The sequence below is a fragment of the Eptatretus burgeri genome, chromosome 11 (assembly GCF_056783735.1).
Source record: "Eptatretus burgeri isolate ZD-2024b chromosome 11, Ebu_testis_v1, whole genome shotgun sequence".
Classification (NCBI taxonomy): Eukaryota; Metazoa; Chordata; class Myxini; order Myxiniformes; family Myxinidae; genus Eptatretus; species Eptatretus burgeri.
Window position 1 is genome coordinate 40,454,839 of NC_140971.1, and position 27,491 is coordinate 40,482,329.

At 49.6% G+C, this 27,491-nt stretch overlaps 1 protein-coding gene across 3 annotated transcripts in view; it reads left to right on the forward strand.

Annotated features, from left to right (window-relative positions):
- NAA35 (N-alpha-acetyltransferase 35, NatC auxiliary subunit) overlaps positions 1-27,491 on the forward strand; it is a 142,400-nt gene that overhangs the window by 64,624 nt on the left and 50,285 nt on the right. For all 3 annotated transcript variants that reach the window (XM_085846162.1, XM_085846159.1, XM_085846161.1), the window contains exons 14-15: positions 26,685-26,744; positions 26,925-27,031. In XM_085846162.1, the coding sequence (XP_085702288.1) occupies positions 26,685-26,744; positions 26,925-27,031 (167 nt within the window). The remainder of the gene's footprint in view (positions 1-26,684; positions 26,745-26,924; positions 27,032-27,491) is intronic.

Consider the following 27,491-nt stretch of genomic DNA (forward strand, 5'->3'; position numbering starts at 1 on the left):
AATGATTTATTTGGAGACAGAGACAGACAGTGAATGTGTAGAGTTGACGTAGTTTAGCTACGTAGTGTTAAAAGGAACGTGCTACTAGTTTAAGGGACGACGTGGGAGCACGAGTTAGTTAGGGGAGGTAGTTAGGAGGATGGCAGAGTTCGGTGGTGTGTGTGTTGAAGAGTTGGAGAGTTGTGAGGTGAGTACTTGGTGAGTGAGTGAGGCCAGCGGGTCTGTGTGTATGGAGCGAATGGGGAATGCATGGTGCGATGAGTGATTGGGGGGAGGAGTGACTCCCGCCCAAGGGACCCCGGGGTCAGAGTAAAGTGAGTTAGCTGGGTTAGTCAAATTGAAAAATGTAGGTCGTTTTGTTGTTGGTGGGAATGTAGGCTCGAGACCCATTTGGAGGGGTGCAGGAGCCCTGTTGACGGGCTTGGGAGCGTGGCTGCGAAAGGTGAGTATCGCTGAGTGGGTACCCCGGGCACCAGGCTAGTCGGCCGCGGTAGGCCAAGGGCCCATGGGGGGCCGGGATAGAGTAGTGGGCACGGGTGCGCCTGCTTGGTGCGGGGGCCCGGGGCGCCATTAGCCGCGTGGGCAGTGTTGTGGGCACGGGTGACCCTCGGAAAGGGGCCCGGGAGGCCGGCCTGCCACGTGTGCGTTTCAGGGGAGGTGCCATGGGGGCACTCCCCGGTGTTAGGGAGCTGGTAGGCTCGGAGGCAGTGTAGTGCCCGGGGGTGCCATAGCGGGAGATTCGGCAGAGGGTCGTGCCTGCCGGAGGGAGCCACGTGTCCCAGCCAGGAGACCGTGTGAGGGCACGGAGAGAAAATTGGGGGGCGAGGCCCGAAATTGTAAGGACACCAACACAGGCGACGGGAATCTGGGTTGTTAGAACCAATAGTTTAAGCGAGAGGCGCTTGTTGAAAGCCCCGGGGTAGTTTAACAGTTAAATGGTTAGGGTAGATTAGGAGATGTACCCCTCCGCACCATCCATCCCCTCGCTGTCGTTGTGGGCCGCTGGACCCACTTTGGGTTAGATCGCCGAACTCTGGGGAGGCCATTCTGAGGCTTGAATTGGGCCTCGACACAGGACGCAAGCTCTCCCTTATTCCCCTCTGGGAAGGGAACGTAGGGGTTGGGAGTAGGCTAGGTGACAGGATAGGTTAGCCGAACAAGGACGATAAAGGGGGTTAGGGGACGATTTATAGTGGGGAAGTAAAAATAAAAACAACAGAAAAAAAATAAGTTGGGGCTAAATTGGGGTTTGACAAATTAAGGGAGTGGGTATGTACAGTGACAGGCAAAGGCGATAGGTTGGGAGGGAGACAGGTAGGTAGGTCCGAGCCCGCCCTCCAAGTGGCCAGCACCACCGCACTCCCTCCACCAACCTCCACTGAACGGCAAGAGCTGGCCAACTTCATCGGCTGGCCGTGTTTTGCTTCAAGGCGGAGGCCGGCCAACTTCATCGGCAGCTGTTGTTTTGCTGCAAGGCCTGTGCCATCGGCTGGCCGTGTTTGCTTCAAGGCCTGTGCCGGCCAGTTCATCTGCCCGCTATGTTTGCCTGCAGCGGCCTTCTTCTGCGGGCTGTGTTTGCCTGCTCACCTTTGCCATGCCATGCCCACTGCCCACGTTCACCAGCCCCGTTCAATTTTTGCTTTGCCCCCCCTGTTCATTTCCATGTGCGCCAGGATCCGCAAGGCAACAGTTTGCAAGCTGCGAGAACTGCCCTGTTGGCAGCTACAACACGGGCCTGCAGTGGCGGCCCGTGCACCGTGTTTGCGTCCATCCATTCATGCATCCATTCGTTGTGCTCATTGCGTGTGCCACTTGAGCTGGCACGGAGACTGCGTTTGTGCAGCCCAAGCACCGTTGTGGTTCACTGAGTTCAGTTCAAAAGGGAAGGCCTTGGACTGCGTGTGAGCAGCCAGCCACGTTCCCTGTCACCTGCATTGTTTGAGCCAGAGACTGCATGCGGGCAGCCTGGCTCCCTGCTAACTGCTTTCTTTTTGCAGAGTCAATGATCCTGGGCCATGGTTTAGTGTAAAATTTGTAAGTTAAGGTAAGATGTACTGTACATATGAGTGCGCCCCCGGCATGTTTGTCTTAGCGCCGGCAATTTTATTTAAGTCGTCCGTGTGAGTGAGTTTGTTTAGATAGTTACGCAGCCCTCAGGTTATTTATTTTGGGGACACGAATACCATGAATGTCGCACTCAGGGATCCGTAGGTAAAATGTACTAGGGGAAAACTACACATGATGGCACACGAAAATTTGACGACTCGGGACGAGTCTGTAAAAAGGGAAGGGGGTAGTGTTGTGGTTACCAGATTCGCAAACCACCATTCAGGTCCCTTAGGTGAGGTATCTCGGTAAGTGCATGTGTAGTTAGGCCCAAACCCGTTGTCTAGTGGGAATACATGTCATTTATACGTGCTGCGACTCTTCAGGATAGCCGTTTTTCTTTTACTATCTTTATTTTGGACCAACCGCCATGATCACAACCACAACATCAACCACCGACCACAACCACCGCTTCACCACAACCGCCACGACCTTTACCGTCACAACTCGCCACCATCGCATCACCGTCATCTCGCGCCACTCATGGGCACCGATGCTGGACTCGTGTAGGGCGCACGTTGAACAGCGTGTACAAAATCACGGATTTTCTGCTTCAAAAACGGATCAAAAACGACACACGCCCACTTTTTGCCGTCCAATCGGTGAGCGAGGGGCGAATTGGCCCCGCCCCCAGGGCGATCGATATATGCAAATTTGTGGATCAAAAAGCCTTCACGCCCACTTTTTCTCGGGTCAATGGGGAGCGAGGTGAAAGGTCAAAGGGAGGGGGTCAAAGGCGAAGTTACGGGGGGATAAAAGGACGGTGTTCGTCAGTCAGAAAGAGTCGGAACGTGAGAGTCAGCAAAACGAGAGTCGGAGTCAGCAAAAAGGGAACGAAGAGTCAGAAGAGAGTCGCAAACAAGAACGGGTCGGAGAGTCAAGAAGAGGAGAGTCGGAAGCAGAGGGTCAAGACTTCGCGGGCGGTGGAGCTGCTCGTCGTGTGCGGTGGAGTCGGAACGGAGGGGACGGAGCTGTGGAAAGGCGGCGACACCAGACGAGGGGGTGCTCGCGTCGTGCAGGAAGCTGCACCCGAGGGAGGCCGACAGCGCGACCTGGCCGAGGTGGAGACGCTCGTCGCACATAATAAAGATCCTCTATACCCCGAGCATCAGCAACCCCCTCCTGTTTCCCCCCGCGCTGAGATAGTGCGACCAAGGGGGCCCCGTTCCCACCCCCCTGCCAGGCACTGTCTGCGAGGCCCGCGGGTTGCGGGGCCATCGCCGCTCCGCGTCTCATCACCAGACGGGTAGGCCCGACCCGGTCTCGGCCTCAGGCCTGCCCCATTCTTGGGGGATTTCTTTTCCTTGGTTTTGGGTATGTGTTGTCGGCGCCGTCTGTGAAGTAGAATTGTATAAGTGTTGCCGTGTGCTCGGTAGTCGGTATTAGCTCTGCACTGTGTTTTCACTTTTATGTTTGCTTTTTGTGTAAATGGAATTGTGTTTTCTTTTTTGTGTGCATTTGGTGGAATTGTATTTGTGTGCTTTCCGTTCGTCGCGAATAAATGTGCTTTATTGTTGAACTGTTCTCCCGCTTCGCTTCGTCATTTCTTTCTTTGAATCCCCATCTTGCTTCACGTAAAGGGTTGGTAGTGGGCTGAATACGCCCGATAATTAATCGAACCGTCGAGGTCGACGATAACACCGCTCGGTTATTCTGATAGTACGGAACGGGTCGCTTAAGTGGCCCGTGTCCGAAGTCGACCTGCGGCGAGGTGCGATCGCCCGGTCTACCCTCCGCGTGGGTACTTAGGTAGTTCGAATTTGGCGAGCAACCCTATCCCACGCGGGGGCTGATTGGCTCGATCGCGGTGAGACCGAAAGGTCCACCCGTGACTGGTTCCCGGCGTTAGTCCGAGAGGGTCACGACTGGATTGTCCGTCCGGTGGGCGACGTGCCGCGATTCGAGTTACGTGGCCGTCAGCACGCCGGCGGGCGCGAAGACCGCAACAATATATATATATATATATATATATATATATATATATATATATATATATATATATATATATATATATAGTCATGCGCCACTTAACGACGGGGATACGTTCTGAGAAATGCGTCGTGAAGCGATGTCGTCATTGTGTGAACATCATGGAGTGTACTTGCACAAACCTAGATGGTATAGCCTACTACACACCTAGGCTATATGGTATAGCCTATTGCTCCTCGGCTACAAACCTGTACAGCATGTTACTGTTCTGAATACTGAAGGCAATTGTAACACTCATCCAAGATCGACGGAAGACGCGTTAGTTTTACCTTTGTGCTGTTCATGACGGCCATGTGTGTTGATAGCGGCTGCTTACAATCTTCTCTCGCATCGATTTTTGAAAGGTGAATAAATAGCGTTTGGATTTTATAAATAATCATTGCATCGATGTTATAATTGACAAATGAAGAAACGAGCACCTGTTAGTTGTGTGATATATTTTCGGAACAGTGCGAATGTTTTAGCAACAAAAGCTTCACTAAAATCTAATTTGTTTTCATTTTGACTAACAACGATTTATTCACGGAATTTTTTTTAACTTAAAGGTAATTTACTTGCTAGAAGAAAAACGGGTCAAATATGGCGAAAATAGGGGTGTTTTTGGATGTGAGGTCAACATTCGGTCAGGTTGAATGCTGATTTTCTTGAATCCCGATTTAGCGCAACCCCGCTTTTTTCACGATGACATTTTATGGACCTCAATTATCCGTTATAATGGGGCCACACCAGTTGTTTATCATTATCAAGTATTATGTACTGTACTTTTATATTACTGGAAGCGCTACGACGTCACTCGGCAATAGGAATTTTTCAGCTCCATTATAATCTTATGGGACCACCATCGTATATGCAATCCGTCGTTGACTGAAACGTCGTAATGCGGCGCATGACTGTATATGTATGTATGTATGTATATATGTATATATATATATATATATATATGTATATATATATATATATGTATATATATATATATATATGTATATATATATATATATATATATATATATATATATATATATATATATATATATATATATATATATATATATATATATATATGTATATATATATATATATGTATATATATATATATATATATATATATATATATATATATATATATATATATATATATATGTATATATATATATATATGTATATATATATATATATATGTATATATATATATATATGTATATATATATATATGTATATATATATATATATATGTATATATATATATATATATATATATATATATATATATATATGTATATATATATATATATGTATATATATATATATATATATGTATATATATATATATATATGTATATATATATATATGTATGTATATATATATATATATATATATATATATATATATATGTATGTATATATATATATATATATATATATATATATATATATATATATATATATATATATATGTGTGTATATATTGTTGCGGATTCGCGCCGGCGGCGTGCTGACGGCCACGTAACTCGAATCGCGGCACGTCGCCCACCGGACGGACAATCCAGTCGTGACCCTCTCGGACTAACGCCGGGAACCAGTCACGGGTGGACCTTTCGGTCTCACCGCGATCGAGCCAATCAGCCCCCGCGTGGGATAGGGTTGCTCGCCAAATTCGACCTACCTAAGTACCCACACGGAGGGTAGACCGGGCGATCGCACCTCGCCGCAGGTCGACTTCGGACACGGGCCACTTAAGCGACCCGTTCCGTACTCTCGGGATAATCGAGCGGTGTTATTCGTCGACCTCGACGGTTCGATTAATTATCGGGCGTATTCAGCCCACTACCAACCCTTTACGTGAAGCAAGATGAGGATTCAATGAAAGAAATGACGAAGCGAAGCGGGAAACAGTTCAACACAAAGCACATTTATTCACGATGAACGGAAAGCGCACATATACAATTCCACCAAAAGCACATAGAAAAGAAAAGAAACACAATGCAATTTTACACAAAAAGCAAATGCGACAATGCAGATCTAATACCGATTACGCGAGCACACGGCAACACTTATACAATTTTACTTCACAGACGGCGCCGACAACACATACCCAAAACCAAGGAAAAGAACACCCTCAAAGATGAGGCGGGCCTGAGGCCGAGACCGGGTCGGGCCTACCCGTCTGGTGATGAGACGCGGAGCGGCGATGGTGCCTCAACTCCGCGGGCCTCGCGGACAGTGTCTGGTAGGGGGTGGGAAAGGGCCCCCTTGGTCGCACTATCTCAGCGCGGGGGAAACAGGAGGGGTTGCTGATGCTCGGGGAAAGGAGGATTTCTACTCTGCCTCGAGTCCCGCGACGAGCGTCTCCACCTCGACCAGGTCGCGCCGTCGGCCTCCCTGGTGTGCAGCTCCCGGCACGACGCGAGCACCCCCTCGTCTGCCCTCGCCGCCTCTCCACAGCTCCGTCCCCTTCGCTCCGACTCCAACGCACACGACGACGACCAACTCCTTCTTGCTTCTTCTTCCCAACTCCACCGACTGCGAAGTCTTAACTCTCTCGACTTGACAAACGCGGTCGCTTATATAAGCCCCGTGGCTTCGCTCTCTCATCTTTGACCCCCTGCCTTCGACCTTTCACCTCGCTCCCCATTGGCCCGAGAAAAAGTGGGCGTGAATGCTTTTTGATCCATAAATTTGCATATAGCGACCGCCCTCCAACGCCCTGGAGGCGGGGCCAAATCTCCCCTCGCTCACCGATTGGACGGAACAAAAGTGGGCGTGTGTCGTTTTTGATCCGTTTTTGGAGCTGAAAATCCGTGGTTTTGTACACGCTGTTCGGCGCGCGCCCTGCACGAGTCCAACACCGGTACCCACAAGCGGCGCAAGAACGGTGGCGATGCGACGGTTGCGAGGTGTGACGTGAAGCGGCGCCGCGGTGGGTGGTTGATGTTGTGGTTGGTGGTGGTAACAATGGCGGTTGGTCCAAAATAAAGATAGTAAAAGAAAAACGGCTATCCTGAAGAGTCGCAGCACGCATAAATGACATGTATTCCCACTAGACAACGGGTTTGGGCCTAACTACACATATACTTACCGAGATATCTCACCTAAGGGACCTGAATGGTGGTTTGCGAATTTGGTAACCACAACACTACCCCCTCCCCTTTTTACAGACTCGTCCCGAGTCGTCAAATTCTCGTGTGCCATCATGTGTAGTTTTCCCCTAGTACATTTTACCTACGGATCCCTGAGTGCGACATTCATGGTATTCGTGTCCCCAAAAAAAAAAACCTGGCGGCTGCGTAACTACCTAAACAAACTCACTCACACGGACGACTTAAATAAAATTGCCGGCGCTAGGGACAGACATGCCGGGGCGCACTCATATTTACAGTACATCTTAACCTTAACTTACAAATTTTACACTAAACCATGGCCCAGGATCACTGAACTCTGCAAAAGAAAACAGTTAGCAGGGAGCCAGGCTGCTCGCATGCAGTCTCTGGCTCAAAACAATGCAGGTGACAGGGAACGTGGCTGGCTGCTCACACGCAGTCCAAGGCCTTCCTTTTTGAACTGAACGCAGTGAACCACAACGGTGCATGGGCTGCACAACGCAGTCTCCGTGCCAGCTCAAGTGGCACACGCGATGAACACAACGGATAGATGGATGGACACAAACACGGTGCACGGGCCGCCACTGCAGGCCCGTGTTGTAGCTGCCAACGGGGCAGTTCTTGCAGCTTGCAAACTGTTGCCTTGCGGATCCTGGCGCACATGGAAATGAACAGGGGGGCAAAGCAAAAATTGAACGGGGCTGGTGAACAGGGGCAGTGGGCATGGCATGGCAAAGGTAGCAGGCAAACACAGCCCGCAGAAGAAGGCCGCTGCAGGCAAACATAGCCGGCAGATGAAGTGGGCCGGCACAGGCCTTGCAGCACAGCAGCTGCAGACGATCCAGCCGGCACAGGCCTCGCAGCAAAACAACAGCTGCCGATGAAGTTGGCCAGCCTTTGCCGTTCCGTGGAGGTTGGTGGAGGGAGTGCGGTGGTGCTGGCCACTTGGAAGGCGGGCTCGGACCTACCTACCTGTCTCCCTCCCACCTATCGCCTTTGCCTGTCACTGTCTATACCCACCCCATTAATTTGTGAAAAACCAATTTAGCCCCCACTTATTTTTTGTTGTTTTTATTTTTACTTCCCCACTATAAATCGTCCCCTTACCCCCTTTATCGTCCTTGTTCGACTAACCTATCCTGTCACCTAGCCTACTCCCAACCCCTACGTTCCCTTCCCGGAGGGGAACAAGGGAGAGCTAGCGTCCTGTGTCGAGGCCCAACGAAGCCTCAGAATGGCCTCCCCAGAGTTCGGCGATCTATAACCAAAGTGGGTCCAGCGGCCCACAACGACAGCGAGGGGATGGATGGTGCGGAGGGGTACATCTCCTAATCTACCCTATCCATTTAACCTGTTAAACTACCCCGGGGCTTTCAACAAGCGCCTCTCGGTTAAACTATTGGTTCTAACAACCCAGATTCCCGTCGCCTGTGTTGGTGTCCTCACAATTTCGGGCCTCGCCCCCCAATTTTCTCTCCGTGCCCTCACACGGTCTCCTGGCTGGGACACGTGGCTCCCTTTGGCAGGCACGACCCTCTGCCGAATCTCCCGCTATGGCACCCCCGGGCACTACACTGCCTCCGAGCCTACCAGCTCCCTAACACTGGGGAGTGCCCCCCATGGCACCTCCCCTGAAACGCACACGTGGCAGGCTGGCTTCCCAGGCCCCTTTCCGAGGGTCACCCTTGCCCACAACACTGCCCACGCGGCTAATGGCGCCCCGGGCCCCCGCACCAAGGAGGCGCACCCGTGCCCACTACTCTATCCCGGCCCCCCATGGGCCCTTGGCCTACCGCGGCCGACTAGCCTGGTGCCCGGGGTACCCACTCAGCGATACTCACCTTTCGCAGCCACGCTCCCAAGCCCGTCAACAGGGCTCCTGCACCCCTCCAAACGGGTTTCGAGCCTACATTCACACCAACAACAAAACAACCTCCATTTTTCAATTTGACTAACCCCCTAACTCACTTTATACTGACCCCAGGGGTCCCTTGGGCTGGAGTCACTCCTCGCCCCAATCACTCATCGCACCATTCATTCTCCATTCGCTCCATTCACACAGACCCGCTGGCCTCACTCACTCATCATGTACTCACCTCACAACTCACCAACTCTTCAACACACACACCACTGAACTCTGCCATCCTTCTATCTGCATCCCCTAACTAACTCGTGCTCCCACGTCGTCCCTTAAACTACAGCACGTTCCTTTTAACACTACGTGGCTAAGCTACGTCCCCTCTACCATCCACAAGTCTGTCACGGTCTCCTAACTCAAAAAATCATTTTATTTCCCAACCTAATCTGGCTACAATCCCTCTAACTAATCCATTCCACGGACTCCATGAGGACTTACCCCTGCCCCATGAAGTCGGTCTGACTAAGCTAACCCTTCCCCCTAACTAGTTTCCATCCTGTGCCCAGGCTAAGGTGGTCTTCCACCCCTTGCCCAGGAATCCTGTGCACCCGAAAGTGAGGCTTGTTTTTCTTTTTTTTTTTCCCATGCGCAGCACCTGCGCGGCAACTCAGAGCTCGCGCACTTTGCACCTGCCCGTGACGTCATGCAGCTGCACGTGTTCCTCGTCCCTCCTTGGACGGTACCATCCGGCCGGGATACCCCTCCTGCCGGATTCCAACCACACGTGCAGCCATGACGTCACCGTGCGCATAAAAAAAACACAAGCCCCACGTCTCGAGGGGTTCCCCACGCGAACACATGTGCTTTGCCCGTTGGAGCTGAACACACACGATCGCGTGGAGAACCCGTCCGGTCCAAATCCATTTACCTGCCTAAACTTTGTCCGTCCGCGGGATCGGCAAATCCACCGCTGGTGTTTCCGGACCGGGACTTCACTCTCGCAAGCGAGCACGTGGCGGTCTCGTGCGTTGCACAGCACGAACCGCGTGCTCACTGCTGGGTTAACCCGGCACGGTCCCCAAAACAACTACAGCCGCTACTCGGCTTTCTTTCTTCTGTCGCCTTCGTCGTCGCCATTCAACCCACGCACACCTGCGTGTTACGACGCTCACACTCCATTCCATCACATTCACCCCGGGAGACGCGGCTGCGTGCTCCCGCATGCCAACCGACATCTCCCTCACATACCGCTCTCTCACACACACGGTCTCCCTTGCATACGGCCGTTCACTCACGCGTTCCTCACTACTCACACAAACCATACTACTCACACACGCGGGGGCACTCAACCGCTGTGCCTCATCCACACACCGTGCCTCACTCATACACGCGGGGGCACTCAACCGCGGTGCCTCATCCACACACGCGGGGGCACTCACCCGCGGTGCCTCATCCACACTGGCCGTTTCATCCACACACACGGCCTCACTCACACACGGTGCCTCACCCACACACGCGGGGGCACTCACCCGCGGTGCCCCATCCACACTCGGCGTGCTGGGAAGCACGTACTCTGGCACCATCGCCACCACACCACTCACACACGGGGTCGCTTCCACACACGGTGCCGCACTCACACCTTGCACCACACACACAGGGACAACCACACTGGGGATTCGTGTCCCCACAAAGGTCTCCGGGGCCTCTATACCCCCCAAGCTCTCCGTGCACCCGTTCGCAGCACTCGTCCCCTCAACCTCGCAAAGCACGACCGAACTCACCTGGTCGTGACTCGCCTCAAGGGGGCATACTCCCTCCCCTCGTTCCTGGAGGAGGCCATCCAGCTGCTCGCACTGGGTCTCCACCCAGTCCACCAGCTCACCCCCATTGTCCTCCACTACCTCCGTGTGTGTGTGTGCGTCACTTACCCCGTCTTCATCGTGCAGTCTTCCCTCTATCGTTCCCATCTCCCGTGTCTCTATACATTTATAAGTTTCTGTCGTCGTCACCTCGTGTCTCGTCTCACACGTTTTGGTCTCCCCATTTAATTTTTCCCTTTTGGTCACCGTCGATTCCTCTGTCACGACCATCGCCCAACACGCCCCCTGAATTATTTTTTCACCCGCCTCCACCGCGGGCCTGTCAGCCGTTGCACCCCCTTCCAGCTCGTTCGCTTCTACACGTGGAGTCGCCATTTTGATGTCCCTGGTCACGGCCTTCATGCCCGCCTGCAGGCATCGGCCCATGTTCTGCGTCTCACCCCGTAGCTCTTTCATTTCTTTTTTCATGTTTGTTTCCATTCTGTTCATTTGTTGTGTATTCGCATCCATCTTTTCGTTCATTTGTTGTGTATTCGCATCCATATTTTCGTTCATTTGTTGTGTATTCGCATCCATTTTTTGTGTATTCGCATCCATTCTCGCTGTCATTGCCGCCAGCATGGTGCATAGCTGGGCCATGTCGGGTGCACTCAGCTGAGCCGTTTCGGCAAGGGTTGGGGAAGGGTTTTGGTGGAGAGGGGGGGAGGAGGTGTCATACACCGCGGCCGCTGCCGCACCCATTTCGGGCTCTGGGTTCAGTTGGGCGAGTCCGTGTTCCTGCACAATCAACATTTCCTGCTCGGGGATTCCATCCTGGACCATGGATTCTACACATTCTACATCCATTTCTAATACCCCCGGCTCCCGCTCGCCTTGAGACGCCATCTTGCTTCTCTTAAAGGGTTAATTTCGCTCGCTCGTAATTTGGAGGAGGGAAATCGGGGGTCGCTTCTCTCACCCCTGGACCGATTCCCGTGAATTTAGCCGGAGACAGGAGAGCCCGTTTTCCTGTTCTCCGATACCAGTGCCGCGAGGAGGGCGATGGATTTGTATCGCACGACCTGACACCAGTGTTGCGGATTCGCGCCCGCCGGCGTGCTGACGGCCACGTAACTCGAATCGCGGCACGTCGCCCACTGGACGGACAATCCAGTCATGACCCTCTCGGACTAACGCCGGGAACCAGTCACGGGTGGACCTTTCGGTCTCACCGCGATCGAGCCAATCAGCCCCCGCGTGGGATAGGGTTGCTCGCCAAATTCGACCTACCTAAGTACCCACACGGAGGGTAGACCGGGCGATCGCACCTCGCCGCAGGTCGACTTCGGACACGGGCCACTTAAGCGACCCGTTCCGTACTATCGGGATAACCGAGCGGTGTTATTCGTCGACCTCGACGGTTCGATTAATTATCGGGCGTATTCAGCCCACTACCAACCCTTTACGTGAAGCAAGATGAGGATTCAATGAAAGAAATGACGAAGCGAAGCGGGAAACAGTTCAACACAAAGCACATTTATTCGCGATGAACGGAAAGCGCACATATACAATTCCACCAAAAGCACATAGAAAAGAAAAGAAACACAATGCAATTTTACACAAAAAGCAAATGCGACAATGCAGATCTAATACCGATTACGCGAGCACACGGCAACACTTATACAATTTTACTTCACAGACGGCGCCGACAACACATACCCAAAACCAAGGAAAAGAACACCCTCAAAGATGAGGCGGGCCTGAGGCCGAGACCGGGTCGGGCCTACCCGTCTGGTGATGAGACGCGGAGCGGCGATGGTGCCTCAACTCCGCGGGCCTCGCGGACACAGTGGTGTCGGGTGGGGGGTGGGAAAGGGCCCCCGTGGTCGGACTAGCACAGCGCGGGGGGAAACAGGAGGGGGTTGCTGATGCTCGGGGGAAAGGAGGATTTCTACTCTGCCTCGAGTCCCGCGACGAGCGTCTCCACCTCGACCAGGTCGCGCCGTCGGCCTCCCTGGTGTGCAGCTCCCGGCACGACGCGAGCACCCCTCGTCTGCCCTCGCCGCCTCTCCACAGCTCCGTCCCCTTCGCTCCGACTCCAACGCACACGACGACGACCAACTCCTTCTTGCTTCTTCTTCCCAACTCCACCGACTGCGAAGTCTTAACTCTCTCGACTTGACGAACGCGGTCGCTTATATAAGCCCCGTAGCTTCGCTCTCTCATCTTTGACCCCTGTCTTCGACCTTTCAACTCGCTCCCCATTGGCCCGAGAAAAAGTGGACGTGAATGCTTTTTGATCCATAAATTTGCATATAGCGACCGCCCTCCAACGCCCTGGAGGCGGGGCCAAATCTCCCCTCGCTCACCGATTGGACGGAACAAAAGTGGGCGTGTGTCGTTTTTGATCCGTTTTGGAGCTGAAAATCCGTGGTTTTGTACACGCTGTTCGGCGCGCGCCCTGCACGAGTCCAACACCGGTACCCACAAGCGGCGCAAGAACGGTGGCGATGCGACGGTTGCGAGGTGTGACGTGAAGCGGCGCCGCGGTGGGTGGTTGATGTTGTGGTTGGTGGTGGTAACAATGGCGGTTGGTCCAAAATAAAGATAGTAAAAGAAAAACGGCTATCCTGAAGAGTCGCAGCACGCATAAATGACATGTATTCCCACTAGACAACGGGTTTGGGCCTAACTACACATATACTTACCGAGATATCTCACCTAAGGGACCTGAATGGTGGTTTGCGAATTTGGTAACCACAACAATATATATATATATATATATATATATATATATATATATATATATATATATATATATATATATATTGTTGCGGGTCGGGTGAGAAGACCACTCGGTGGAGAGCGCCATGTCGGTTCCCACCAGACTCCCTAGAATTGAAGGCCGTCGCACATGGATAATTCCATGATGCAACAGGTCCTCCCGTCTGGGTTAATCGGGTTACCTAATTAATCACGTGGTTTAATTACCGGGGAACACGCCCTCGGTAAGCCTTGTCCGAACCAGATCACTCTACCAGACCGGATCACTTTACCGGATCGGATGCAGCAGAGCGACACTGCCAAGGACGTACCGGCTAAAAGGAAAGGATCGTTGGGAATAAAGTCCCGGCTAAGCTGGGATTCGGACCATGCTGGATCAATGGAAGAGAACACAAAGATGAGCTGGGAACATTCCTACTGATAACTTATTAACAGTGGGTGAGGAAAGATATGTGGCACAGTGATGATTTATTGGGGTGTGTTGTGCAGCGATAGAAAGAAGCGTGTGGTGCGACAATAAACAGGCAACTTACAAAAGGGGACACAGAGCAGACTTAATGCGAAAATAATAACAATAACAATCTTCTGCGGTCTTACTTAGGCAGACAGGCGCCAGGACACACACATACGCACACACACAGACACAGAAAACCTGATGAAGAGGGAGTCTCGAACCAGGAATTGGGCACCGTAAAGGAGGAGATTGAGTCGAGAAGGGGCCGAGTCCAGAGTGCGAGGGTGGAGTAGTAGGCGGGTGGGATCGTTGTTGTGTTGGCGGAGACGAGGAGGCAGAGACGGGTCGTGGCGATGTCAACGAGGCGAGAGAGAGGCAGATAAACTCCAAAAGCAAGAGAGAGATACGGAGGAACTTCCCCGACCTTTAGAGGATTTGTAGCTTGGGGGGGAGGGGCCACTCCAAATCGTAACGTCATCACGTGAATCGGGAGCTCCGATTGGCCCCGACCCCTCACCTGGCCTGCCGGCTTGGCCCGGAAACCGCCTCACTTAGTTTCTGGCAAGGTCATCTCAAACAGCGGCAATATTGCGCTCCAACCCCACGAGATGACATGAATCGCCCACACCGAAATTGGCATGCGAATCATCCTGCAAAAACCCCCAGGCGACCGGTCGAGGGTCCCGCATGCCATTACGTGCGTAATGTATTTCCGCCATTACGTACGTGACCGGCTCGCGAACGAACTCGCGTTCACACGACTCCGCTGGCGTGTGCGCGGGGCGAACACCAATATGTGTCGGATATTGAGGTTAAAAGGAACAAGCCGCTTCTACTCGCACACTCGTATCCTGCCAAACATGGCGTGGAGTCATCTTTGTTGCCCACGCTGCGCGAAATGCGTACGGAGGCCGTCGTGCTGGCTGTGTTTCCCATGCTGTGAAAAACACCATTCGTGCAGCCTCTTAAGAGGTATTCATTCGCATGCCTTTTTAATGCAATCGGCAATTCTCCCCAGATCATCGGGAGCTCGATTCGATAATCCCGCACCAACAAGCACACCACATGACTCTGCACTGCAGGTTTCCCACCATGGCGCCTCACGCGCTGGCCTCCACGAGGCCCCACCTTACAGCGAAGGCGCATATGGCTGATTTACCTCAGGAACAATCAGAAAAGAAGAAGAGTAGGGATGGAATGAAGGAGAAAATGATTGAAGCAACCCTAGCTATTAGATCATCGCAACCCACTCCCTTGTTGTCCCGTTAAACAAAAGGAAGGGGACTATCTACACGTATAATCATGGAGTAACTGTCTTGGGACACATATCTGTTGTATGCATGCAGTTCTGAGAACCGCAACAATATATGTGTATATATATATATATATATATATATATATATATATATATATATATATATATATATATATATATATATGTATTGTTACGTCTGAGGGGGGGGGTATGCATTCAAAGGGTAATTAGGATGTTTAATTAGGTATACCATGATGTTCGAGTTGTACCAGGATCTCGATGTAATAAGTAGCAATTCAGTGCTGATAAGTTGTCTAGTAAATGTCCATTTCTTTAAGGGGAAATGATAATTGTCACGTAATTAGATAGGGAGACGGGTTAGGGTAAGTGTGTATGCGTAAACCCTTTTAGTATTCCCTGTAGGCTTGCCTTGACGTAACAGGACAGTGCTGCGGATGGCTCCGCCCCGTGATCACGATTGGCAGAAGGCGACGGCAGAGGGCCAATAGAAGGGCTCGATTGGAAGTGAGAAGGACTCGAGTATAAAAAGGTTCTGTTTGGGAAAAGAAGGGGAGGAAGAGTCATAAAAAGAAAGCGTCTGGTCGAGGCTGTTGGTCTCAGAGCGCGCTCTCTCGTTGCGCTGGTTCATTTCTCGATTTGTCGTGTCTCGTGGCCTTGCTGTGCCTCGTACCTCACCTCGGTTGGCTCTGGAGTTCTGCTGGCTCGTAGTACGGGACCGAACGGCGGGCGGACCTGCCTCCCTCTCCTGCTCGCATCTTGGTGCCAGAACTGGCTCCCTGGCGGCTGTGAGCGGTCTTGGGCCGACACCAGGAGGTCGACACCACCAGGAACAGCACCACGGTGGCTGGTTGGAGCTCACAGGCAGGAAACCGCGGATCTGCGCGGAAGGGCTGACGGAACCTCGTGACTGTTGCGTCGACACCACGGGCAAGCCTGACCACGAGCTTGTGTGTGTGTATGTGTGTGTGTGTGTGTGTGTGTGTGTGTGTGTGTGTGTGTGTGTGTGTGTGTGTGTGTGTGTGTGTGTGTATGGTGCCTTAGAGGGTTTGAGATTTGTATATCCATTGGAATTGTTTGTGTTTTCCCCACGCCCGAACCCACACCACCATCCCGTTGAATCACCCCGGATCCCTCCTCTTGCCGAGTCTTATTATTATTTCTGGTCAGAGAAATAAACATTATTAACTCAGTGAAAAGCGACTCGTGCCACCTTCCTCGTCCCGTTTGCTGGAGAGCGATTAAAACCGCCATGTTTGGGTTATAAATAAATAAACCGCCTCCATCGTTTCGGCTCATTCTAAGTTGGCGGGACTGTTCAAGTCCCGTGGACGTCACAATATATATATATATATATATATATATATATATATATATATATATATATATATATATATATATATATATATATATATATATATATATATATATATATATACACAGCCGGTCCCCGACTTACGATGGTTCAACTTACGATTTTTCGACTTTATGATGGTGTGAAAGCGAGCTGTTTGGGTTAGTAGAAACCGCATTCAGTGGAAACTGAAGAGAAGACCAGATACTCGAGCCTCATCAGAAGAGAGAGAAATTGATGACCCTGTCGCTGGTAGCACCTCCATCATCCGGCAATTAATTTTAGTTCAATGCTTCAAACATTCTTCAGGCCCAGTGGATAATTCGCTGTTCTTGCTGTTCTGTACGATGTGATGCGCCGACGTAATGAATCTGTTGCCGAGAAACCGTAACTTGAGAAGGTTCTTGATCACGTGGTTCGCTCTCCCTTCACATGTTGATGGGAGGAGGGTTCGTGATCACGTGTGTCCCATGTGAAGCACTCGTACCTCGCTATTTTTTATTTTCATAAATATAACACTGAAAAACAAGGGATTTCCCGAGGCATGATATTTCTGCACATGTTATTTGATGTCCAGATGTGCGATATTGAGGCAAATGCAAAGCGGCCCCGCCCCCATCAGGCTGATTGACAGTCGTACAGTCCCGCCCACCCCTCGGATCCTGCCGATTCATTCACAAAGGAATTTAGTTTTTTGGACGTTTCGTGGAATCCTTCAGAGCGATTAAAATTACAATACCAAAGGATGATTCACAAGGTAAAACTCTGTTGAATGGTACCAGAATCGTTGCCATTGATAGAGGCAGATCGGAAAGATGTCATCTGGAAAAAAAATATTATTATTATTATTATTATTATTATTATTATTATTATCATTATTAAGACCGAGAATGAATTCCCAGGTTTGACTGATTTCGTTTTTTGTTTTCTCCATGGTCTGGAGAACTGAAAAGTAACAATCAGCTGAACAAACCAAGTCGGTTCTCATGTGTAGCCAAAGCATGTTTAAGGTAGGCTAGGCGAAGCTGTGATATTTGGGAGGTTCGATGTATTAAATGAATGCATTTTTCGATGCATTTTCGACTTGCGATATTTTCAACTTACGATGGGTTTACTGGGACGTAACCCCATCGCAAGTCGGGGACCGGCTGTATATATATATATATATATATATATATATATATATATATATATATATATATATATATATATATATATATATATATATATATATATATATATATCCCTGTGTCGTAAGAGGTGACCAGGGTTGCATCAGGAAGGGCATCTGGCGTAAAAAGCCAATCGCTATGCGGATGATCCACTGTGGCGACCCCGAACGGGAGCAGCCGAAAGAAGAAGATATTGTCGCAAATTCGCGCCCGCCGGCGTGCGAACGGCAACGTGTCTCGAATCGCGGCACGTCGCCCACCGGACGGACAATTCTGTCGTGACCCTCCGGGAACTATCGCCCGCAGCCAGTCACGGGTGGGCCTTTCGACCTCACCACAATCGTGCCAATCGGCCACCCGCGTAGGATAGGGTTGTTCGCCAAACTTGACCTACCTAAGTACCCATGCGGATGGTAGACCGGGCGATCGTACCTCGCCGCAGGCCGACTCCGGACACGAACCGCTTTGGCGGTCCGTTCCGTGCTTTCGGGATAACTGAGCGGTGTTATCGTCGGCCTCGGCGGTTCCGATTAATTATCGGGCGTTTTAAGCCCACTACGAACGAACCCTTTACGTAAAAGCAAGATGGAGATTCAATTAAAGAAAAGACAAAGCGAAACGGGAAAACAGTTCAACATAATGCACATTTATTCCACGGCACACGGAGAGCACACATATACAGCCAAACAGAATGCACATATATCAAATGCAACAAAAGAAACAATGACGCAGAGATACTACCGACTACGCGTACACACGGCAGCACTTGTACGGTTTTACTTCACCAGACTGGCGCCGACACACATTTACTCAAAAGCAAAGGAAAGAAGCCACCCTCATAGGCAAGGGGGCAGACGGGCCCGTAGGCCAATGTGTGCGCAGGACCTGAAGGAGTGGCCAGGCCTGCGAGACCGGGGGGGTCCTACCCGCGTCCTCGTGATGAGCCGCAAATGTGGCTGCGCGGCAGTGCCCCGACTTCGTGCTCCTTCGCGGGTTTCGTTGGCACCGCTTGGAGTGGGGTGGGAACGGGGCCCCCTTTCTGCACTATCTCAGCGCGGGGGAAAAGGGGGGGGATTTATTGATGCCCTGGGGGAAGGAGAATGGTTGGCTGGCTTGGGTCCCGCGACGAGCGATCCCACCGCGACCTTGCCGCCGACCGCCGTCTTCCCTGCCTCGGACCCGAGCTCCTTGGACTCTTCATCCAATTCTCCTCAGCCGACTGCAGAAAACCACCTTGACGCCTTCACCTCCCGACTCCACTCCGCTCTCCAACCCGACTTGACTGCCTCGCAACAACTCCAACCAAAAACTAACTCTCTGCGCAACAACTCTTCCCATTCACCTCGCGCTCGCCGTTTTATAGGCTGGCAGGAGAAAACAATATGCAAATTTCCGGATCAGGATCTCCTCGAGGGCGGAGTCACGCTCGCCGATTGGACAGAGGAAAAGGGGCGTGAATCTCCCCTGATCCTAGAATTTGCATATCTCGATTCCAGACAGACGCGCCTGGAGGCGGGGCCAAGCCGCCCCGCGCTTCCTAATTGGACGGATCAGAAGTGGGCGTGTAGCATTCCTGATCCGAATTCTCCTCGGATAGGCCGCTATTTGCACTCGCGACTCGGCGCTTATCTTGTACGAGCCCAGGACAGCCCGACGCTCGGTGCTCACAGGTGGTGCGGGAATGGCCGTAGAAGGAGAGAGGTGAGGGTGGTGGAGGGTTTCCGGCAGTGGCCGATGGCCATGGTGCCGTTTGGAATGGCGGTGATGCGATGTTTGCGGGAGCGAGTTGTGAAGGTAAAGGTCGTGGCTGTTGGCGTTGTTGTTGTTGTCTGAGGGTTGGAGCGTGGTTGGTTCAAAATAAAGATAGAACAGAAAAACGGCTATCTCAAAGCGTCGCAGCCCGAATGAATCACATTAATTCCCTCTAAACAACGGGTTTGGGGCTAACTACACATGTACTTAAGAGATATCTCACCTACGGGACCTGAATGGTGGTTTGCAAATTTCCACAACCGTAACAATATGTATATATATATATATATATATATATATATATGTATATGTATGTATATATATATATATATATATATATATATATATATATATATATATATATATATATATATATATATACATACATATATATATATATATTTCCAGCTGTGTGTGTGTGTGTGTGTGTGTGTGTGTGTGTGTGTGTGTGTGTGACCGCTGTTTCTCGACAACCTCTGGTCCGATCTAATTGAAACTTGACATGTATATTGCTGGGGACCCGAGGATGTGCCTTTTTAAGGTTTGATATTAATCGGACAAGTGCTTCCCAAGTTATGGCCATTTATTTACCAAACCAATGGGAAGACACGTTGTTGCGTGGGCGTGGCCGATAGGGAAGGGAAGCACAGCCACGTTCCCCATTACGGGTTACAACGTACGGGCTTCCGGAGAGTGATGACTTCGTGTATTCTAATAATTTCTCGATTTCTTATGCGCATTGATAGATAAACAGAATGGCCCAAGTTATGATTGTTTTCATATAAGACGGTGTATAAATTTCGGGAACATCAGAGTGCTGGTATGCTCCGAACCAGGAAGTACATTTTTTCTCTCTCTTCTCTTCTCTTTTCGTTTTTCCTTGCCACGACATTGCGAAAAGGTAAAATACGTTGGCGCTAATTGAATAATTGGGTATTAAAAATAAATTGCGAATAATCGTAACTGCGAATAATATCGAACTTCCGGGTCACGCACGTACGGGCATGTGAGAGTGAAGAAACTGCCTGTGTGGTTTATTTATTTATTTAATTATTATTATCATTATTATTATTATTATTTTTATTTTTTTACGGGCACGTACTAGTATATATAATATACCGTAAAATTCGGACTATTAGCCACAACTTTTTCCCTCAACTTCGATCTCTGCGGCTAAAATAACGATGCGGCTTGTTTATGGATTTTTCCGATGTTGTGGGTTTTCCTGATGACTCGTTCAGGCCAAATAAAGTTGTTGTCGTCAGTCTCCAGTCTATGTTTAGATTCACATCAGGTTTCAAAACTGTTTTTGACTCTTCGTGAATTCAAAACTCACTGTAAAAGTCCTCTTCCTGCAGAAAGTCGATTAATTTTTCTGACTCATCGCAGAGAGGTTATTCTTCTTACTTGGACCGACGTCGTTATTTATCTATATGGTATTTACGTTTATTGCCTTGCATTGTTAACCCAAACTTGAAAAACGTAGAATGAGCGAGGTAAACCACAGCTGAGCTAGAAAAGTTCAATCCACACTCCAAGTGCCTTCCCTAATCGCCGTGGCTGTTTGTGTGTTTCCCTGCTTTCTTCAGTGATGAGTTTGTGACCTCAGAATATATTGTTGTGGTTACCAAATTCGCAAACCACCATTCAGGTCCCTTAGGTGAGGTATCTCGGTAAGTGCATGTGTAGTTAGGCCCAAACCCGTTGTCTAGTGGGAATACATGTCATTTATGCGAGCTGCGACTCTTCAGGATAGCCGTTTTTCTTTTACTATCTTTATTTTGGACCACCCGCCATGATTACCACCACAACCACAACATCAACCACCAACCACAACGCCGCTTCACCACAACCGCCACGACCTTCACGTCACACCTCGCAACCGTAGCATCGCCACCGTTCTTGCCCCGCTGTGGGTACCGGTGTTGGACTCGTGCAGGGCGCACGTTGAACAGCGTGTACAAAATCACGGATTTTGTGCTTCAAAAACGGATCAAAAACGACACACGCCCACTTTTTGCCGTCCAATCGGTGAGCGAGGGGCGATTTGGCCCCGCCTCCAGAACGATCGATATATGCAAATTTGTGGATCAAAAAGCCTTCACGCCCACTTTTTCTCGGGCCAATGGGGAGCGAGGTGAAAGGTCAAAGGGAGGGGGTCAAAGGCGAAGCTACGGGGGGATAAAAGGACCGTGTTCGTCAGTCAGAGCGGTGTGGAAGTCTGGAGCCCGAAGCCTGCAGTAGCTGGAGAAGCTGAAGAGAGTCCAGAGGCGGAGAGGCGGCAGCGGCGAAGGCAGACGAGGGGGTGCTCGCGACGGTGCCGGGAGCTGCACGCCCGAGGAAGGCCGGCAGCGCGACCTGGCCGAGGTGGAGACGCACACCAGGGATAATAAAGATCCTCTATACCCCGAGCATCAGCAACCCCCTCCTGTTTCCCCCCGCGCTGAGATAGTGCGACCAAGGGGGCCCCTCTCCCACCCCCTGCCAGGCACTGTCCGCGAGGCCCGCGGAGTGAGGCGCCATCGCCGCTCCGCGTCTCATCACCAGACGGGTAGGCGGGACCCGGTCTCGGCCTCAGGCCCGCCTCATCCTTGAGGGTATTTCTTTTCCTTGGTTTTGGGTATGTGTTGTCGGCGCCGTCTGTGAAGTAGAATTGTATAAGTGTTGCCGTGTGCTCGGTAGTCGGTATTAGCTCTGCATTGTTTTCACTTTTATATTTGCTTTTTGTGTAAATGGAATTGTGTTTTCTTTTTTTTGTGTGCATTTGGTGGAATTGTATTTGTGTGCTTCCCGTGTGCCGCGAATAAATGTGCTTTATTGTTGAACTGTTCTCCCGCTTCGCTTCGTCTTTTCCTCCATTGAATCCTCATCTTGCTTCACGTAAAGGGTTGGTAGTGGGCTGAATACGCCCGATAATTAATCGAACCGTCGAGGTCGACGATAACACCGCTCGGTTATTCTGATAGTACGGAACGGGTCGCTTAAGTGGCCCGTGTCCGAAGTCGACCTGCGGCGAGGTGCGATCGCCCGGTCTACCCTCCGCGTGGGTACTTAGGTAGGTCGAATTTGGCGAGCAACCCTATCCCACGCGGGGGCTGATTGGCTCGATCGCGGTGAGACCGAAAGGTCCACCCGTGACTGGTTCCCGGCGTTAGTCCGAGAGGGTCACGACTGGATTGTCCGTCCGGTGGGCGACGTGCCGCGATTCGAGTTACGTGGCCGTTCGCACGCCGGCGGGCGCGAAACCGCAACAATATTTAGAGAGATATTGATTTGGTAAGAGTATGGTATTAAGAAACAAGAGGTCCACACGAGGAATTCAAAACTCAGAGGGGCGAACTTTCTCGCTGAAAAAAGTCAACAAAGGCTTTCAGAGGTAGGAAATGCCGTTGGCCTGAACTGGAAGACGAACTTGAAGACTGGGTTAACACACAGAGCGTGGATGGTCGGGATGTTTCTACTGTTCAGATGAGACTGAAAGCAAGATCGATCACTTTTTGTGGCTAATTTCAGACGTTTTTGCACTTGGTTTTTTTGTGCAACATTTGCGGCTTATAAAGTGTGTGTGTGTGTGTGTGTGTGTGTGTGTGTGTGTGTGTGTGTGTGTGTGTGTGTGTGTGTGTGTGTGTGTGTGTGTGTGTGTGTGTGTGTGTGTGTGTTTAAATTCCAGATTTTTAAAAATATAGGGGACACGGCTTATATAACGACGCGCTCAATGGTCCGAATTTTACGATATATATATATATATATATATATATATATATATATATATATATATATATATATATATATATATATATATATATATATATATATATATATATACATATATATATATATATATATATATATATATACACACATATTAGCGATACCCGTGTACATGCACGGGATAGCAGTACAACATAGCTGGTAGCAGACGACAGACCGTACACGGGGAATGACAAAAATACGCATTGTGCAAAATGCAAGTGGTAATATGGAACGCCAAGACTTCCCAAACATTGTCGGCATGTCTGCTAAGTGCCACAGCAATTTCATAGGGATCTTGTGACGGCGAGCTGAGTTTTGTGTGTGCAAGCTTGGTATTATAATAGAGATATCGTGTGTCAATAAATGGTTAACCACTTCAAAACTTTATTAACCAAAACATTAAGTAAATTTACTCAGAAAATGAAAAGCAAATCATGGAAAAAATGAAACTCATTATGCGTTAATTTATAGTTGAGCTGTTTGATGTGAGAACCCCCCCCACACGCACAACATGCCTTCACACAAATTGTGAAGTTTTCAATGATGTTTCTGCAAGTTTTAATGGTTACTGTCTGCACATTAGGCAAACTGCTGCCTTCAGATCAGGTTCAGATCTTGGGTGTTCCTTGTAGACGTTATCCTTAAAAGCTCCCCAGAGGGAAAAAAATGTTCCATACGCAAACTGAAAACTCGTCCGAATTTTTGACACAAAGGCAATTGTTTCGTTGGCTATATGCGGGGTAGCACTGTCTTGCACCCGTCTTGTCTTGCACATAGCGACCCGTGCTGCTTTATCCCCATCAGCCAATTTATTGGCTGTTGTAATATGGTTAGGAAAGAGGTTTAAATCTTGTTTCATTATTCTTCTGATATTGCTGGGCGTGAGACCCAGTTCAGTTGATCTTTGGTGATGCGATTTCTTCTGACTTTGCATGACTGACTCACGAACACGTTCCACGTTTCCTTCACACCGTACACTTCTTGGGTGACCGGACCTTCCCTTGTTAATGTTGAGAATCGTCCCTTCGCTTTTGAACTTTTTCACAAGTTTCACAATGGCTGACTAGCTTGGTTTGTTTCTGGGATGGACTCCATATTCAGTACAGAACCTCGTCTGGCCGGAAGAAATTGATTTGGTCTCAAAATACCACTTGGCAATGTTTACTCTTTGCTCCACAGAAAACGTCATTTTTTCGATGGAATCCTCCAGTTATGCTTGAATGACTTCTCCAAAGATCATTGATCACTCCTGCAAAACAAACAAACAAACAAAAAATAAGGCAATGACGAGACGTATTGTTGTGGGCCGGGGGTCGGTGGCGAGGACGACCGCTAGACGGAGCAGTCGGGCCATCTCCCACCGAACACCGGAATTGGAAGGTCGTCACTCCGGAGTTGACAGGTCTCTTAAAGGACCGTGGTCACCAATATTTTGACGGCGTGAGGTAGGGTCCACTTGTCTAATTCCCATTTACCTAAGTACCCATGCCGTCTAACTACCGGGAAGCCACACCCTCGGCCGACTTTGTCTGAACCGAGTCGCTGTTACCGACTCTGATCTGGTGTAACCGAGCGGAAGTTACCAAAGCCGCACCGGACCAAATGAACAATTTACGGCACAAACGGCCTTTCTAGTTCTCAAGCCCGAACCATACTGGGCCAATGGCAGAAACGACAGGCAACGAACTGGAACATTTAACAGGGGATTTATGTTACAATAGTCGGGAAGGGAGACACAGAGCAGACTTAATCACGAATATGCAGGCAATGTACAATGAGCAATCAACACATACAATTTCTATTTATAGGACAGTGCCACCCCCCACATACACACACACACACACATACACATACACACACACACACACACACACATACACATACACATACACATACACATACACATACACATACACATACACATACACATACACATACACATACACATACACATACACACACACCAAAAGAAAATGGGCCCAGATGGTCTTTATTTCGACCCTCGCAGCAAAGGGTTTTAATGGTTTCCTTCCGGTCTCGTGGACCGCTTGGAAACGACAGGCTGGAGGTCAGAGTTTGGCCAGGTACCTGCCCGCCTCGTGCGGTTACTGGGACTCGAACCCACGACCCGGAATCCAGCGAGCCCACGATTCTGGCTGCTACGAATGACGATCGAGCACCACGGTCCTGGCTGCCACGACCACCACCACCATGAGGAACCCCAGGAAAGACCGCAGACGACGACGACTGCAGACCAAAAGACCAAAGGGGAAAGAGCAAAAAGCCCAGACAACGACTACTGACGCACACCAAGAACAATGGCGACTCCTTTTTCCTCCGACAATTCCAACCCAACTCCAGCGAACACTCAGGGGAGCCCAGCGATTGTTATCCCTCCCCCGGACGGGGTGGGGTTACCGGTCCCCTGAGATAATCTTTCCCCTGATTGGACAGGGTTTCGTGGGGTGATGTGCTGGCTATCCGTGATTGGACAGGGGGGGAACCCCTTCCTTTCCTGGGTGGAGTCGGTGTTCTGAGGTGAGGAAATCTCCGCCCACGTCCGTGGTCGAATGCATATGGGCAATGGTGTCGATGGTGCGAAGAAGTGAAGGATTGATTTGTTGGCGTTGGGTATTGCAAAAATCTAACTAGAAAGAAACTCACAGCGCACGGACATTTATTAACCCATTAAACATAGGGGAGGGTTCTAACTATAAACACATACTTATCGAAATAACTAAGCTTAGGGTCTGCTGTCTGTTTGTGTGCAAGAGGCTTCCAAATCCGTAACAATATAAAGGTCATTTGAAGCTTTTAACCTTTTATTGACACACCGTGTGTGTGTGTGTGTGTGTGTGTGTGTGTGTGTGTGTGTGTGTGTGTGTGTGTGTGTGTGTGTGTGTGTGTGTGTGTGTATGTATGTATATATATATATATATATATATATATATATATATATATATATATATATATATATATATATACATACATACATACATACATACATACATACATACATACATACATACATACATACATACATACATACATACATACATATATATATATGTTAGTGGAGACAATGGGAAATGAACCAGTGTAACCCTTGCCAAGAAACTGCTTTGGCAGAAATAATGCTCTGGAAGTATGGTACATCAGAATCAGAAATCATAAGAATATATTTGTTCACATTTACACACCTCCACCAAGAATACACAAAATGGTGGTTCTGTGAGATGAAGGAAATTTCTTGTGGAAGTGCATGTGTGACTTTGTTCTTATTCCTTTTCAGGAATCCTTCATCAGCTTCAGTGAGCAGTCTCCTTGTGTTCTTTCAAGGTCTCTCCTCCAGGTTCGTGTTCCACATTTCATGCCTGGATATTTTGGTGATGTTGCTGTATGTTTGTTATTTTATTTTTAATCAGCATAGACTGTGTCATGAGCAACTTCCAACTTGCATTTATGGGTTTCCAAATGCTGTAAATGCAGTGTACTTGGTGGATAAGAGACTGACACTTGTGACGACCTGCAGGTGACATTCCTCGCTGATAACAAGAAGGTGTTTGGTGTCCACTTGCTGCAGGACATGCTCCGAGAATCCCTGAGGGCTTTCATTTGTCCTCCTGTCCTCTCACAGAAGTAAGTTAATGGTGAATGTTTGCGTATGAAGTATTTAGTTGAGATTGTGTGCTTGTTTTTTAAACTTGGCTGCATTTATTCACAGCAATCTCAAACATCACATGCACTTTATGTTGCTTGGTATTATTTCGTTTTTGTTACAGTACAACCTCTTTTATCCAGACATCTGAATAACGGAAGAACCATCATCCAGAAAAAAAACAATAATTGCCCAATATATTGTTATAGATTTCCGCCCGTTCGGCGTGCGGACAGCTGCTTTTAGCCGAATCGCGGCCGTATGCGCCCACCGAACGGACAATCCAGTCGCGGCTTTCCGGATCAATGCCGAAAACCAGCCAGGCGTGTGTTTTTAAGCCTTGTCCACACTCTACCCGCGCTACAGGGTCCGATCACAACCTTGTCCACACTCTACCCGCGCTACAGGGTCCAATCGCCAAATCTTCGATTTACCTAATTA